This window comes from Delphinus delphis, chromosome 4 (assembly GCF_949987515.2).
Source record: "Delphinus delphis chromosome 4, mDelDel1.2, whole genome shotgun sequence".
In the NCBI taxonomy this organism is placed as follows: Eukaryota; Metazoa; Chordata; class Mammalia; order Artiodactyla; family Delphinidae; genus Delphinus; species Delphinus delphis.
Window position 1 is genome coordinate 83,874,597 of NC_082686.1, and position 14,968 is coordinate 83,889,564.

Consider the following 14,968-nt stretch of genomic DNA (forward strand, 5'->3'; position numbering starts at 1 on the left):
CTGCTCTCTGTTAATCCAGGGAGAGGACTCTCTTGCAGTGTCTACAACTAACTGAGCAGCCTGTAACTCTCACCTGTTTTGCAAGGTTCTTCCTATCTGTTCATCTGAATCTGGGAAAAGCTCGTCGTCCAACTTTTAGCTCTAATCTACAAGGAATCTTTATGTTTATTCATTAAATTTCCCTTAATAATACTTTTGCAAGAGGGCCCTTTCTAAATCTATACTCCCTTTTGTGAGAATGTAAAATAACTCATTTAAACAGAACCTAGCAGGCAGGAAGAGTTCAAATGCTGGCTAATTATCTACTTGTTCATTATTGGTTAATACCCTTATAATACTCCCATTGCTATCAATATGATATACAAATTCACTTCCTGGTTAAAATTATATTTTCTGGAAAGTAAATTGAGTGGGAGTCTTGTCTCTTTTTGAGAATTAAATGCTTAGTGTTATTCTTTTTTTTTTTTTTTTTTAATTTTTTGCCACGTTGTCTGGCATGTTGGATCTTAGTTCCCCGACCAGGGATCGAACCCGCGCCCCCTGCATTGGAAGCACAGAGTCTTAACCACTGGACTGCCAGGGAAGTCCGCCCAGTGTTCTGAAAAAGATCTGCAACGCTATGCGGCAGATAATGCTGTTACAGAAGGGGGTCCCCTTCCAGGGCCCGAGAGTGGGCTGTTGTCTAACACTCGGAAATGAATTATCCAAGGAGACACACTTAACTGACAAGCAAAAGACTTTATTAGTATGGACATATATACACTACCAAATGTAAAATAGATAGCTAGTGGGAAGCAGCTACATAGCACAGGGAGATCAGCTCGGTGCTTTGTGACCACCTAGAGGGGTGGGATGGGGAGGGTGGGAGGGAGACACAAGAGGGAGGAGATATGGGGATATATGTATATGTATAGCTGATTCACTTTGTTATACAGCAGAAACTAACACACCATTGTAAAGCAATTATACTCCAATAAAGATGTTTAAAAAAAAAAAAAAGACTTTATTGGGAAAGGGCACCTGGGCGGAGAGCAGTAGGGTAAGGGAACCCAGGAGAACTGCTCTGCCACACGGCTTGCAGTCTTAGGTTTTATGGTAATGGGGTTAGCTTTCCAGGTTGTCTCTGGCCAGTCATCTTGCTTGGCCCATATTTGGTCTGACTCAGGGTCTTTCCTGGTGGCACATGCATCTCTCAGCCAAGATGGGTCCCAGCATGAGGGTTTCTGGGAGGTTGGCAGGACAGAGTAGGGCTGGCGTCTCCTCCCTCCTTTTGGCCCCTCCCGGATTTCCCACACACACACACACACCCAAGGTCTCAGCGGTGGCACACAGTGGAGCAGGGCTTCCGACCACCAGCTGGCTTTAAGCCAGCACTGGTGACCACTGTGCACTGGCCTAAGAAGGCAGTGTGATTCAACGGACTTGTGATTACCAGCCTGGGAAAGTGGACCCTGGACTTATCTCCCGTCTGTCTAGCTCTCTCTCTGGGTTTGGGCAGGCCACAACTTCTCCAGACATTGATTTCTTACCCAGAAAAAAAAAAAACCCCAAAAAACAAAAAAAAAACCCATTGAATCAAATGATCCCTCTGCTGTCCCTTGTAGCAAACTCTGAATCATTTTTGTGAATCAGCAGGGAAGGGGGAAGAATACAATGTTAATAGTCCCTTCATTTAAGGAAAAAGGATACCTGCTTTTGTGAATGAGTTTTTGATGTTCCTGAAGGAAGCCTCAAGGGGAAACTGTAAAAGATCCAGAGTGGTTGGGGATAACCCAGGAAAGAAAGAGAAAGATGAGAAACTGAATATGTTACTTATCTAGAAAATTAAAAACAACAGCAAAACAAAGACATTTAGGAATAGAAAAATATAGGTAAGAGCCCTCCTCCCCCAAACAAATAGATGATCTTACCAAAATTTCTTTCACTTCAGAATGAAGAAATACTTGAAAGCAGTCATGATGGGGAGAACCCTGAGCCAGAGCAGCTTGACAGTTCCAAAAATCTCTCCCCCAGCAGGTAAGATTGCACATCTCTTTGTAGAAGTCATTTTAACCCTTTAGAGGGGTGGGGGTAATGGGGGAAGAGGGTAGGGTATGCTCTGTTTTAAATCTCATCACTTACCTTTCCTAGATAAAATCACATATTTATTCTTTATACTAACCTTCATTGTGTACCGGAGAACAAAACTCATGAATCTCATAAAAGCAACAAGCAAGAGCTGAAAATGGCATCTCATAAACCAGGCTTCCCAAGATACTCAGTTTTTAAAAACAGTGTATTATCAAGAAAATACTAAATGAAAAACTATTGCTAATATTGATTGAATTATTGGTTTTAAAGCATTTAAAGGATATAGGTTCCCCATAAACACAGTTTATACAAATGTAATGCTATTTTTGGCCTACAGCAAGGTGTTTGCATGCATGTGAATGCTCTGCAGATCAGAAAGCCTAAATTATGGCAGTTAAGACCAAAAGCATGAGAGGAAATTCATTTTTTAAAAAATTTTCCTTGTACTCAGAATCCCCATCATTACTTCTATTCTAGCCTTTGTCACATTGTTTTACCCACACCATTTGACTTATTCATTTATGAGCTGCTTTTATCCCAAGGGTCTATCATGTTTAGCCCTTAGCAGGCCTCCAAAAAAATGCCTGTAGAATGAATGAACAAACACCTTTAGGAATTTGCCCCTTGATTAAAGCCAGTATTAGTTTAATTAGATTACTTCCTAGTCTTTCACTTTAAGGTGTACTCAAGGAAACATGTGGGCTCTTACTGGTTGAATATACCTTTGAGTTATAGTAAATGGCCCAATTCAGCATATCTGAAAGTGTATTTACTTGGGTTATGTCTGAAAAGCACCACCTGGCAATGCATTTTGTTAATTTCCTTAAGTGACAGTATATCATTGGGGACTTTTCTGTTACTACAACCATACTTACTTTTATAATTGTAATTTTATAATTTTTATAATGAATCCTTTATGTTAGTTGATGAATTATTGTATTAATTTACAGGAAATGATTAAATCATACTTCTAATGAGAAATGCAAATGGGAGAAGTTACAGCATTTAATGAAACAAAAATATCTAAGATTCTTGCAAAAGATCTTTGAGAAAAGGCAAAATTAGCCAGTGGATTAAGGAAACAGGAGAATCTATAAGACTACTGTTTTAGTTCTACAACCAGCTTTGAATAAATACTATAAGATCACCATCTTTGCTGCAACAGTTTAATCTATATTCCCTTATTCATTTTTGATTTTATAGATTTCAGTTTTTATGTATAACTAATACAGATTTGTTGGGCTAGAGTTGATAGGTACAATATGCTTGGCACATAGTAAGCATTCAGATTTTGTTGAATAAATTATAAGCTTTTAAGTAGTGCAGGTAAAATGTTATACCAGATAGTGTTCATTAAGGGTCCTGAATAATTAATCTCTTTTCATTTTTGGATGGCTTGCCAGAATAACATTACTTTATTATATTTGGGAAAAATAATGATTCTAAGCACTATGTGATAGCACTGTGCATAGTCCCTACCCTTCATAACTTACATTTTAACTAGGAAAAAAGACATGAAGTGATTCCTAGGTAGCACAATAAAATATTTGATTAAATATATACTTTAGAGGGAGGGGAGGAGATGCTTAATGGAGGAGCAAGGGTAGGGTTGTAAATCCAAGATTTCAACAGTTTCAGGAGAAACAGTGTTCCTAGCAAGGGAAACCAATTTATGCAAGGTAAGATCTCATGAATGAGATCTGTGATGAGTAATAGCGGCAGTGGGAAAAATAAAGCTACAGGGAATGAAGGAGGAAAAGAAGATTAGATAAGGCCTTGAAAACCAGGTAGAAGAGATTAGATTTGATGCTGGGGCAGTAAGGAGCCTTTGAGGTCTGGAGCAAAGGAACATCATAATGAAAGCTGCGACTGAGGCTAGTCCAACTGCAGAATGCAGTCACTGCAGGGAAAGCAGAGTCAAGGAGACACCTAACATTTCTCTCATTATTACAGAAGAATGAGTAACCCTGTCTGATTCTCACTGTAGCTATGGTATTCAATTAAAGTCCCCAAAATAGGTCAACTTAACTCTTCTGAGTCATCATCATTTTAGTCCCAACTACAAACACCCCAGCCATGCCGTGCAAGTAAAAGTTCTACTACAACCAAATAATTCAGATGCTTCCAAGTTTTAAAAAATATATAGATTGAATCACACCATGTACTATGCTAAGAATCAAGCCAGAATCAGGTGAAAAGCAGATGAGCACATACTATGTACAGATATACTGAAACACCAAACACTGCAGAGCAGGCCTAAGAATATTCATAACGTTAAGAGACTAGGGCTAAATTTGAATCAACTGTTGAATAGCTAATGATATCAAATAAAAGGAAAATATGACCTTTCAAATGATGTCTTAAGGCACTATGGCTATAGATAGGTTCTTATTTCATCTTTTCCTGAACCTCACCTAGACATTCCAGCATAAATCTTTCAACAAACAAAAGAAGCATTTTAGATGGCTCCACAATGCAGAGGACACAATAATCCTCTATCATGGGCACAGCAGCAAGTCTGAACAGGAAATAGGATTACGATCATGTACTACAGACCTCTCTGACATTAAACAGAACTAGTTGATTATATAAACAAATGGTGTTCACACACGAGTTTAAAAACCTTTGCGAAAATACACATCTGTTGACAATTTTCAAGTTGTTTATTGGAAATCATAGATTTATTTTTAAAAACCCTCTATTTTGCCATATAAGCAAAATTCAAATAATATAAATATTTAACATTTTGGTATAAAATTAATAATATGGAAAAAAGACGCAAACCAACCAAGAGGTAAAAAGTTTTTAGCAATAACACTGTGTATAACTGTCAATTGACCATCCAAGCTAAGAGTTTATTTTCCCTTTACTGATGATTTTTAAAAGACAGCCTTGCACTGGAGCACCAAAAAGTTTTTTCCTTCCTTTTTAAAAGGTTGGAATCCTTTATTTACAATTAATCTTCTCAGTACTTTAAATCTGATGAAGGAAGAGTCTAGCAATTTCCTTCTTATTAAAAAAAGGAAGTACCTTCATATTTCCTTCATATTTAACTGTTTCATTCTATTTTAAGCAAAAATAAAAAGATGAACACAATTGAGGGGAGCTCTTTCACAAATAAATAACTGTTTCACAAAAGTATTGCTGTAAACAAGATCATTTTGATGGCCAGAGAGACACTGATGTTTTCAACCAATGGCAAATTTAAACAGTTACAAGTATAGATACACAGGGCATATATATGGCCAAAAGGCAAATGGTTATTAAAGAATCAACTAATAAAAATTAATTATAAACCTGGTTTGTCAAAATACGCTTTTGTTCTCTACAGTTTTTTAAATTGGTCAGAAAATTAAAACTGTAATGATCTAAAAACCCTGAACCTACTCTGAAAGTAACGAAAAACTAGAATGTTTGATACCATAGTTTTGACATGAGTTAAAAATTTTAAATTATCTGAGCAATCAATGTAAACAAGCTTCAATTTTCAAAATAGAAAAAAATTAACAAAAAATTTCTGTAAACATTGAGAAGCTACCTGCAACAAATTATACATATCATCATCCAGTTGTGTATACTGAGAATTCTTTTTTAGTTTTTTTGCATGTTTCAGACATCTTACTAAGTGATACATCTTAGTTTTCCCTAACAGGAGCCTCTGCAGACAAAGGGTTTATCATCAGTTCGACTGCTTTTGCTGAAGTCACTATTTTGGCTTTCATATAATCCCCCTAACAACAGACATCACCTAGTTCTTTCTGTAGTGAGGGGAGGTTGTTTGCATCATAGCCACATTTTTATCCTGCTCTGTAAAATAAATGTAATGCGCTATTGGATCTCAGCCACATCTCTTTGATTACAAGAAACCTACAGCTTTACAAATGCTTTAAATCTCATTCTGGTGACTTTTCTATCACTTTCATTCTACTTTGAAGTTGGAAATATTTATAAGTTGAAGATAACCTCTGACAGTTGTTGTGATGAAAGAGTAGATTTTTTTAAAATACTACAGCTTCGATTTGATGTTTAATACTCTCAATTTTAAAAGCTGAACTCAGAACAAAGTCTGTGGTTTATGAGACCCTGTTGGAGAGGGGTAGGCTAATTTTAGTAATCAATACAATTTAGACACTAAAACTTTTATTTTATAAATTATGGAGAAAAGAGGCTTTTAATGTTCTATCTTTCCTTTTGAATTCTTCATTATTATATTCCTCTATGTAAACTTACATTCAAATAGCTGCCTTAAAAACAGACCCATATTGAATATTTAAAAACCAGTTGAAAAATTCATTAAATTAAAATCAGCTTATTTGAATTAACAATGATTTCTCTCTAGAGAAGGACCCCATGAGTAAGACACTGTCCATGTTTTGTGTCATTTTCTAATAATCAAAAAGAACCATAATAAAGTACTAGTTAGGGCAGAACTCATGACTTCTCAAATTTCACATTAAACTTTGAAAAAAAGATATGAATATATTTAAAATGACTCCAACAGTATCCAGGTAAAATAGCTACATGGATGTGACAGTAAGTGATTTGACAGTTTATAAAGAAATTGTGTACATTTTCCTAAATCTCCTCTGAAGAAGAGGAAACTTTCTTTTACCAGATTCATGTACTTTCTTCTAGGCCAATCCTCTCCTGCCTCCACCAACTCCATCAAGTGCTCTTTAATCAAAATAAACTTGTATACCTGGTCTAACAATATATCCATTTCTTTGAAATGTTGTACTATACACTTACTTGGTATTTTCCAAAAGCAGTTATTCTAACACCTAGGCACCTTAATAACTTCTCTACACCTCTAATATACACGTGGTACTGTGAACTTGAAATTCCCTTTAGTTTTGTTTTCATAAACCTTGTCTAAATATAAATTCCTTGATATGAATTTAGGCAATGAAGTAGATAAGTTATATTGAAGGGCTTCTAGAATCAAAGAAACATTCTGATAGACAGGGCTTTCAAAATATTTCTTTGTTCTTCATATTCATTTCACTTATGGTATAGACAAACATTTAAAGGTTTTTTCATCCACGTCTGGCTCAGTGACAGTGAAAACATACAACATTCAAGTACTATTAGGCAAAGGCAGCCCTACACGGATACGTATCCTCACAGGTCAGTTTGCAAAGGAGGACTATCTTAATTATTCTGCAGTATAATTGACCAAAGAAACCTTTTGAAATCATTTTTACTCTTGGGTCTGTGGCATCCTTCCAAAGGTCGTGAAGGTCTTCTACATGCCCATGAGATGTCATCATTTTTTCATAGATGCAGGGATGATAAGGAGTTTTACCTTCCCCGGAGAAAAACACATGGTATTGTGGTACTATCCCTATTTTATTGGCACAGAGGCCCATGAACACATCGTCTATGTAAAGACTAGAGTTAAGTGTCTGTGATGCCTCATAGACTTTGGCGGCTACATCACCAGAGATCACGTAGGCGGCTCCTGCAGTATAGTCAGGGTAAGCCGGCCACTGGTACATTTCATAGGAGACATAGTATTTGCTGCTTTTGTCTCTGACGGGAGGGGCACCACGATGAACACGACCAATCCAAAAGTCTTGAACACCAATTCGTTCTAAACTCTGAAGGTATTCAATAAGATTTGGCATGTGAATAAATATGTCATCGTCAGCAGTCATAAGGAATTTGGCATGTGGACAAAAGCTATTTGCCCAACTGAACTGCAGAAGAAATTTAAGAGTAAGATTATAGAAAGAATCAGCAAAGCCTTGCTGAATTATATCATTGTACATCTGATCTTCCCAAACCAGTCTTCTCTGAAGTCGTTCTCTTGTCAGTGGGTCAGAAGGTGTTCCTAAGACAAACAGAGTTTTAATGTTGGCGTTAAGTTCAGAGCGAACATACTTCTCATTGCCCCATGTTTTCCTAATGGCAGAACGGCGATTGTAGTTTTCAGGAGCAGTCTTTACAAACAGTAAGAGCAGGACGTCTTGTGTTTGACACTTCTCCTCATGGTTTATCAAGTACTGGTAGCGAGGAGCCCCATCCTCGCTGCGCTTAAGAGACAGGCTATCATTCACAAAGTCGTAGCTATTTATGAGGTATCTGTAAGAGTAGGACTTCATGTGGCTCACGATGTGGTTATCGATCGGTATCCAGAAGAACATGAGGCTTAGTACAAAACAAGTGGCAAATAACTGAATAAATTGCCATTTTTTTACTCTCCTGCCACTAACAAACATTCTGACGTCCATTCAGGTCTGTTTTTATTCACGGTCAGTTTTAAATGGGTGCTTCCTTCTTCAAGACCATAGGACTTTGTATTCTTTAGAACAGATGTGCATGTTGGTCATTAAAAATGTAAAAGGAGCTTCTTATTTCACAAAATATTTTAATACCATTTTTTTCGGAAAGGGGAGAAAACGGAACACACTGCAGGATGAGGACACTGGCACATCAGAATGCTCCCACTCTGACATCCTTCATTAAGTTCGGAATTGGCCTTATGCAGCTATTCTGTGTACTCCTTTTTGTGAAAGTTAAGTGCAACCTATTAGATTTAGAAAGAGAAAAAATGAGAAGTGAATAGGTTACTGAGTTACCAAAAAGAAACAGACTACTCTTAATTCCTTAAAAACGATATGTAACCTGACTGATCTGGACAAAAGGTGATGGGGCAGCTGGTGTTGCGGGGAGGCATACAGCTGTGTATTTTTTCAGGGGAATCCAGGGAGAGGGAAAGAACCACTCTCTACCATCTTCTCATTCAGAATACAGAGACCCTTTTCTCTTTTCAACCTTAAAAAAAAAGAAAAGCATCCAGTATGTCTATCATCTTATATACTTAAAGTTAAAATTTCTCAAATGGGTGTATCGATGAATCTATTGACTTGGAATATAGTCAGGATGACAGCAGCTATATAGTTCAGGGAACAATACTGAATGAAAAGGAAGTTCCTAATAGTAAAAATCCATTAAAGCTTGCCCCAGACAAGGCAGGAATAGGAGTAAGATTTTTTTTTTTTTTCAAATCAAGGTTCATTATCAAGGAGTTGAGATATGCTTCTCAAAAGCATAGTCCAAACTCTCTCTAACCAAAGTGACCTTTGTACAGTCATCTTCTTTCTGTACTTTTCCATTTGGAAACTCCACAGGCACCTCAAATTTAACATGTTCAAAACTGGGAAGCCACAGGATTATAACCAACAAGCACTGTCTTTGTAGTCAGGCAATTTGAACACCAGTGCTGGCTCAGCCACTTACTGTATGTTGTACTTTATCATGCATCTAACCCAGAAATGTAAAAAATTCTAATAACACTGCTTAATTTGAAGTCTTAAATGGGAAGATTAAATGGGAACATACATAGAGGTATAGATAGAGGAAGGTAGATAGATAATAATTACCTGCACATGGGGGTACTCAAATGCCATTTCTACTGTCTTCTCCCCTAAAATCTGTTTCCATTTTTTCTTTGTGTCTGACTACACTTCATGTGTCTGTGCCAGAAATCTGAAAGTCCTCCTTTCCTTCCTCTTCTGTATCTAATTATTTAATCTTGTGAATTGCTTCTTCTAAACCTCTCTTCACCTTTTCATGTCATCTTCACTTCTCAGCCAGACCAGTACAGCTGACTGAAAGATCTCTGGCCAACCCATCCTCCCCACAGAGTGACCTTTCTAAAACTCAGATCTAACCATGAGACTACCTGAGCTCTTGAAACCCCTTCAGATGCTCTCCACTAGTTGACAATACCAAATTATTGGCTGAAAGCTCAGACACCCTTGCTATTTCACACACACCAGCCTTTGCACCAGCAGTCCTGTGGCCTGTTAGCCCCACTCCCCTTGCTAAAGGAAGTCTACTAGTCCTAATTAAATTCTACAGGCATCTGCCTCTGGGAAGTCTGAATTGGGCCCCCTGCTCTTACCTGTACTGCCATAACACCTTCTTTTTTTCTCTTTTTTTTTCAAAAAATTTTATTGGAGTATAGTTGATTTACAATGTTATGTTAGTTTCTGCTGTACAGCAATGAGTCAGTTATACATACACATATATCCACTCTTTTAGATTCTTTTCCCATATAGGCCGTTACAGAGTATTGAGTAAGAGTTCCCTGTGCTATACAGAGGGTTCTTATTAGTTATGTATTTTATATATAGTAGTGTGCATATGTCAATCCCAATCTCCCAATTTATCCCTCCCCCCCTTTTCCCCCCTGCTAACCATAAGTTTGTTTTCTGCATCTGTGACTCCATTTCTGTTTTGTAAGTAAGTTCATTTGTACCATTTTTTTAGATTCCACATGTAAGTGATATTATATGATATTTGTCTTCCTCTGTCTGACTTACTTCACTCAGGATGACAATCTCTAGGTCCGTCCATGTTGCTGCAAATGGCATTATTTCATTCTTTTTTATGGCTGAGTAATATTCCATTGTATATATGTACAACATCTCCTTTATACACTCATCTATTGATGGACAGTTAGGTTGCTTCCATGTCCTTCCTGGCTGTTGTAGCCACAACACCTTCTTACATCCATCTTCTTGTACTGAGATTTTTTACTTAACTGCCTCCGCCCAATTACACTGTGAACTCTGACCCAAGGCACGAGATAGATGCCTTGTTGTAGATAACCTACCTCAGCATCCATGTCAGTGCCTGATACCTAGTAGGCGTTCTCTGAACGCTGGTGCAAAGAACCATGCTGGGGGTGGAGCCACCTGTCACTCAAGCAGCTGGTCACTTGGGAAGAACTGGGGTCAGGATGCCCAGCCAGGTACCACCTCAGATGAGGCCCCTGCCACCACTGCCTGCCACGTGTCCTCCCTTTCCTCCTACCACTAGGGGACAGCACCACCCTTCCTCGAGGATTCTGTCCCCAGTGCTTACCACAGTTAAGATGCAACCTTTTGCCTGGAGAAGCAGGCTCTCCCCTCGGGCTTGACACATCAGTCTCCTGGGCTTTCAACAGACTGACAGGGAAAGGACAACGCAGATTCCAGGATGTCCAGGCTGGCGGAGTAGCTGAGCCCACATCACAAGCCCCGGGGCAAGAGCTTTGCTTTTGTGCCCAAAGACCTCATCCTCAAGTCCCCTACCCTTTGCCCCTGATAAAAAACCAGTTGCACACACTGAGAGCACCAGGCAGTACCGGCCTAACCTGGGCTGTGGGAATTCCTTCTTGACTTCAGGCCTTTCACATCCCCCCAGGATTACTCCACATGAGGGTGATAACTGCAAAAGCCAAGCATGCGAAAAGTCCAAGGAGGACAGGAGATTAGAACCAAGCCTCAGTGAGACTCTGTCTAGAGATAATCAGCACAGGCATCTTATCCCCAAGGGTAGAGATTTTTAAACTGCTAGCACCACTTAGGAAGCCACAGACAGCTTTAAAAAAAAAAGAGAGAGAGAGAAAAGAAAAAGGAAGAACAGAATAGAGAATGGCAGAGTGCATTGAAAGTAGTAAGTGTAAGTATTGTTTTGTGAAACTTTAAGTGTTGTGTGTATATACCTTTAGGGTTGTAAAGTAAAATGCATTTTTATTGTGCTTTACTGTCAAAAAAAGGTGAGGAATACTATTCTAAGGGCTAGATCGACGTTGGTAATTTCCCCCTTAGTTTGGCTGGTCATGGCGGACCGAATGCTCTAGGGTAGGTGAAGGACAGCAGGGAGCATCCATTTCTGATGATGGCATCTGCCTACACTTTGCACAATCACTTTCACTGGCTTGGGGGGAGTGGGGCACTTCCTCTCCGTCTTAACAGTGCTCACTTAGATAAGGTCCATCTCTGAAGGCCCAAACCCCCTTCTACTTCTTCCACGACACATACTGAAGGAACTGGAGGCTTAATGCGAAGTAACAGGGAATCCCTAACAGCAGATTTTAAGACAGCATAAGTGTTTAAGAATTCTAAGAAAATTCTCAATTGAAACTAATCTGCTGTTTCTATTCCAAGAGACCTGGGAAGGAAACAAAGAGGAGAGTAACCCTTGGAACCACAGGCAAAACTAGCTTCCCATTTCTGAGCAGCTGCACTCAGTATGTTCCAAGGGCAGCTTGCTTTGCACCTATTCACAGTTGTTTACAACCCAGAGCTTCTTGCTAGACAGTCAGCCCACCAGCCCAACTCCGCCAGCACCCACTCGCACACTGCGCTCACAGAGGCCCTAGTCTCTCTCCCATGAATGGGGTCTATTACTCACCCGGGTGGAATGTTGCTGCTAACATTGCTACTACAGCCAAGAAACCAGCCCATAACATTGGTTTTGTCCCCTCCCTACCCCGCCATGTATGTATTTCCCTCATTTTCCTACATTTCTTCAATTGTTCCCAGTTGGCCTCTAAGAGTCACAACTGTTTTCTTAAAAATGAAAAAGAACTTGTCACAAAGCCAACAAGCCATGCTACTTCTTCAGGCTCAGCACAGTGTGTGAAGTTCTAAGACACGGTTTCTCCACCTGCAGCTGCTTGAATTGTTGGAGCCACTGTTTACGTCCGTCATAACCAAGTCTCCCTGATAGTGTTGATGTGATGAGGGGAAGACCTAGGAATGGTAAACGGCTCTTTTAGAGGACCCAGCTTCTCTTATAGCAAAAGAACACCCCAACTCCTCCAAAGTGAACTTAGTCACTAGCCCGGACTTTTCCAACCAAAAGCAAAAACACCTCCATGGTCTAAATTCATTTGTTACAACTAAATAACATTGCCCCAGCCCTGGCTTTGCTGATGGAGACCACACACAGGCAATCAAGGCCCACCGTCTGGTTCACACAGCCATAAAGCTTCTCTAAAGCACATCCTCTAGCTTCTGTATTCAAAGTGCTGGGTTGGGGGCTATAGAGAAGCCCACAGGCCTCCCTGACCTGGAGAAAGAAAATGCTAGTCCTAACAGGAAACAAAGCGATCCCAATAATGATTGTGAACTCAGCAACCATCCACAACAGAATGCTGTGGGTGCAGCTTCCTTTGTGCCTGCAGTGCGGCTGGGTGACCAATCAACAGGTTGGAACCAAGGCTACCCAGTTTGGGGCCAGATTTATTGTATAACCTCGGGCACCCCTCACTGCACTCTGCTGTGGTGACTTAATCTGCAAGCTGGGGGCAAGGATCAAAGTATTGTTACGGAGGGGATATAAAAATTACAGATGACTTCAGAGCCTGCTGAGAGAACAGGACAAAGAGCTGGTTAGAGGAAAATATGCAAATATTTGGAATATAACTTGGGTTTGCTTCTATCTGGATTGAGAAGGAACAGATATTCTTAGTATTCTCTTTCCTGATAGAAGTAGTCAGAAGAATAAGAACAGAAGTTGAGTAGGAACATCAGAAAAGAAGGTAGCAGACCCCACCCCAAATACTTCTCAGTCTAGGAGCTGTGCCCCTCAGCCACTCAAGAATACTTCTTCACGAGAGAGCTCTTTAAACTTTTCTGATTAAAAAGAACAAAAACAGGGCTTCCCTGGTGGCGCGGTGGTTGGGAGTCCGTCTGCTGATGCAGGGGACGCGGGTTCGTGCCCTGGTCCGGGAGGATCCCACGTGCCGCAGAGCGGCTGGGCCCGTGAGCCACGGCCGCTGAGCCTGCGTGTCCGGAGCCTGTGCTCCGTGGCGGGAGAGGCCACAGCTGTGAGAGGCCCGCGTACCGCAAAAAAAAAACAAAAAAAGAACAAAAACAAAAATAATTAGTGCATCTAGAGGCACTAATGAACCCTGATTTTTTTCTACTTCACTCCTGCTGTCAACCCATTTCTTTGTTGAGTCTACTTTTGTGATCCTAAAATATTACGCAAAATCTGCTGTAAATTTTGACATTTTAATCAAGATGATGAGGTCGGCATTTTAAGTTCAAGTTAAACAACCTCAGTGTCCAGTGTTTCAATTAATCCTATAAGTGTGTGAGTATTTGCTATGGAAATATCCCAGGCACAGTGGGAGTCATGAAGTCGTATCTTCTGGTCTCTGCTCTGAAAGCACCTACAATCTAGTTGAGACAAGACTCATGGTGCCCATGTGAAAACACAGTTCCCCCAGACAGCAACGGGGATGTCACAGTAAGGTACAGACAGTGTGTTGGCACTAATCTGGGTCATACCAACTCCAGGCACAATAGGAGTGTCCCCAGGAGTAGAGATCAGTGACAGTTGGATCAGAAGGGCCTGAGGATGAACAGGATTTAGGTGGCTGCAGAAGGACAAGCAGTCTGTTTCAGGCAAGAAAGGAAAACAAAATATGGCAAATCCTTGAGAAACAGGCATGTGTTTGAAAGCAGGAGGTTGGGGTGTACTTATGGAGAACCTTGAAAATAAGGCAGAGAAGCCAGTGAGTGCCCAGGGCAGCAAGTCCCAGAAGTTTCCCTTTTTGTTTTTAGTGATAACTCCCTTGTCAATATTTATTAAACTTTATGCAAAAATCTGGCAGCAGTATGCAGGATGGATGCAGGATGCCTGGAGATCGGACACTGGTTATATCAGGGCCTCGTACTGAAGCAGAATGACGAAAGGAGGGTCTAGTCTAGGATGGTAGAAGTGGGGAGGGAAGGAAGGAATAAAGAAGACCCTCTCAAGCGAAACAAAACCCCAGTGGTATGTGATGAGTGACAAGGAAAGGAGTAAAGGAGAGGAGAGAAACCTAGTTTCAAGCATTCCTGACAAAAGAGGGAACTCTGGTCTCCTGAGTTAGGAGTGAGGAGGGGACATGTTTGGCTTTAGGCTGCGTTGACTGAGATGTTGGAGAGACAGCAGGTAGACAAGTCCAGTAGGTAATCTGAGCCTGGAGGCAGACAGGACTGAAGGTCCGGTGGGCACCCTGCGTGTAAAGATGATGGAGGCTATGAACATGGGTGAGCTCTCCAGTGGGGGAGCTGAGCAGAGGCCTGGAACAGTAAACTCTGGGGAAGGAGAAGGGGGAGGAGTAAGA

General features: G+C 40.3%; 2 protein-coding genes across 5 annotated transcripts in view; one reads left to right on the forward strand and one right to left on the reverse strand.

The window, feature by feature from the left end:
- The window catches only part of MCF2L2 (MCF.2 cell line derived transforming sequence-like 2), a 221,633-nt gene that overhangs the window by 135,599 nt on the left and 71,066 nt on the right, over nucleotides 1-14,968 (forward strand). Inside the window, exon 15 of the mRNA XM_060011057.1 lies at nucleotides 1,931-2,016. Coding sequence (XP_059867040.1) covers nucleotides 1,931-2,016 — 86 coding nt within the window. The remainder of the gene's footprint in view (nucleotides 1-1,930; nucleotides 2,017-14,968) is intronic.
- Nucleotides 1-14,968, reverse strand: part of B3GNT5 (UDP-GlcNAc:betaGal beta-1,3-N-acetylglucosaminyltransferase 5) — a 62,419-nt gene that overhangs the window by 39,472 nt on the left and 7,979 nt on the right. For 3 of the 4 annotated variants that reach the window (XM_060011053.1, XM_060011054.1, XM_060011055.1), the window contains one exon: nucleotides 4,744-8,599. The exons of the other annotated variant lie outside the window; for it this stretch is intronic. In XM_060011053.1, the coding sequence (XP_059867036.1) occupies nucleotides 7,158-8,303 (1,146 nt within the window). In that variant the 5' untranslated portion in view covers nucleotides 8,304-8,599 and the 3' untranslated portion in view covers nucleotides 4,744-7,157. Of the gene's footprint in view, nucleotides 1-4,743; nucleotides 8,600-14,968 lie in introns of those variants that run through there. 4 annotated transcript variants of the gene reach the window in all.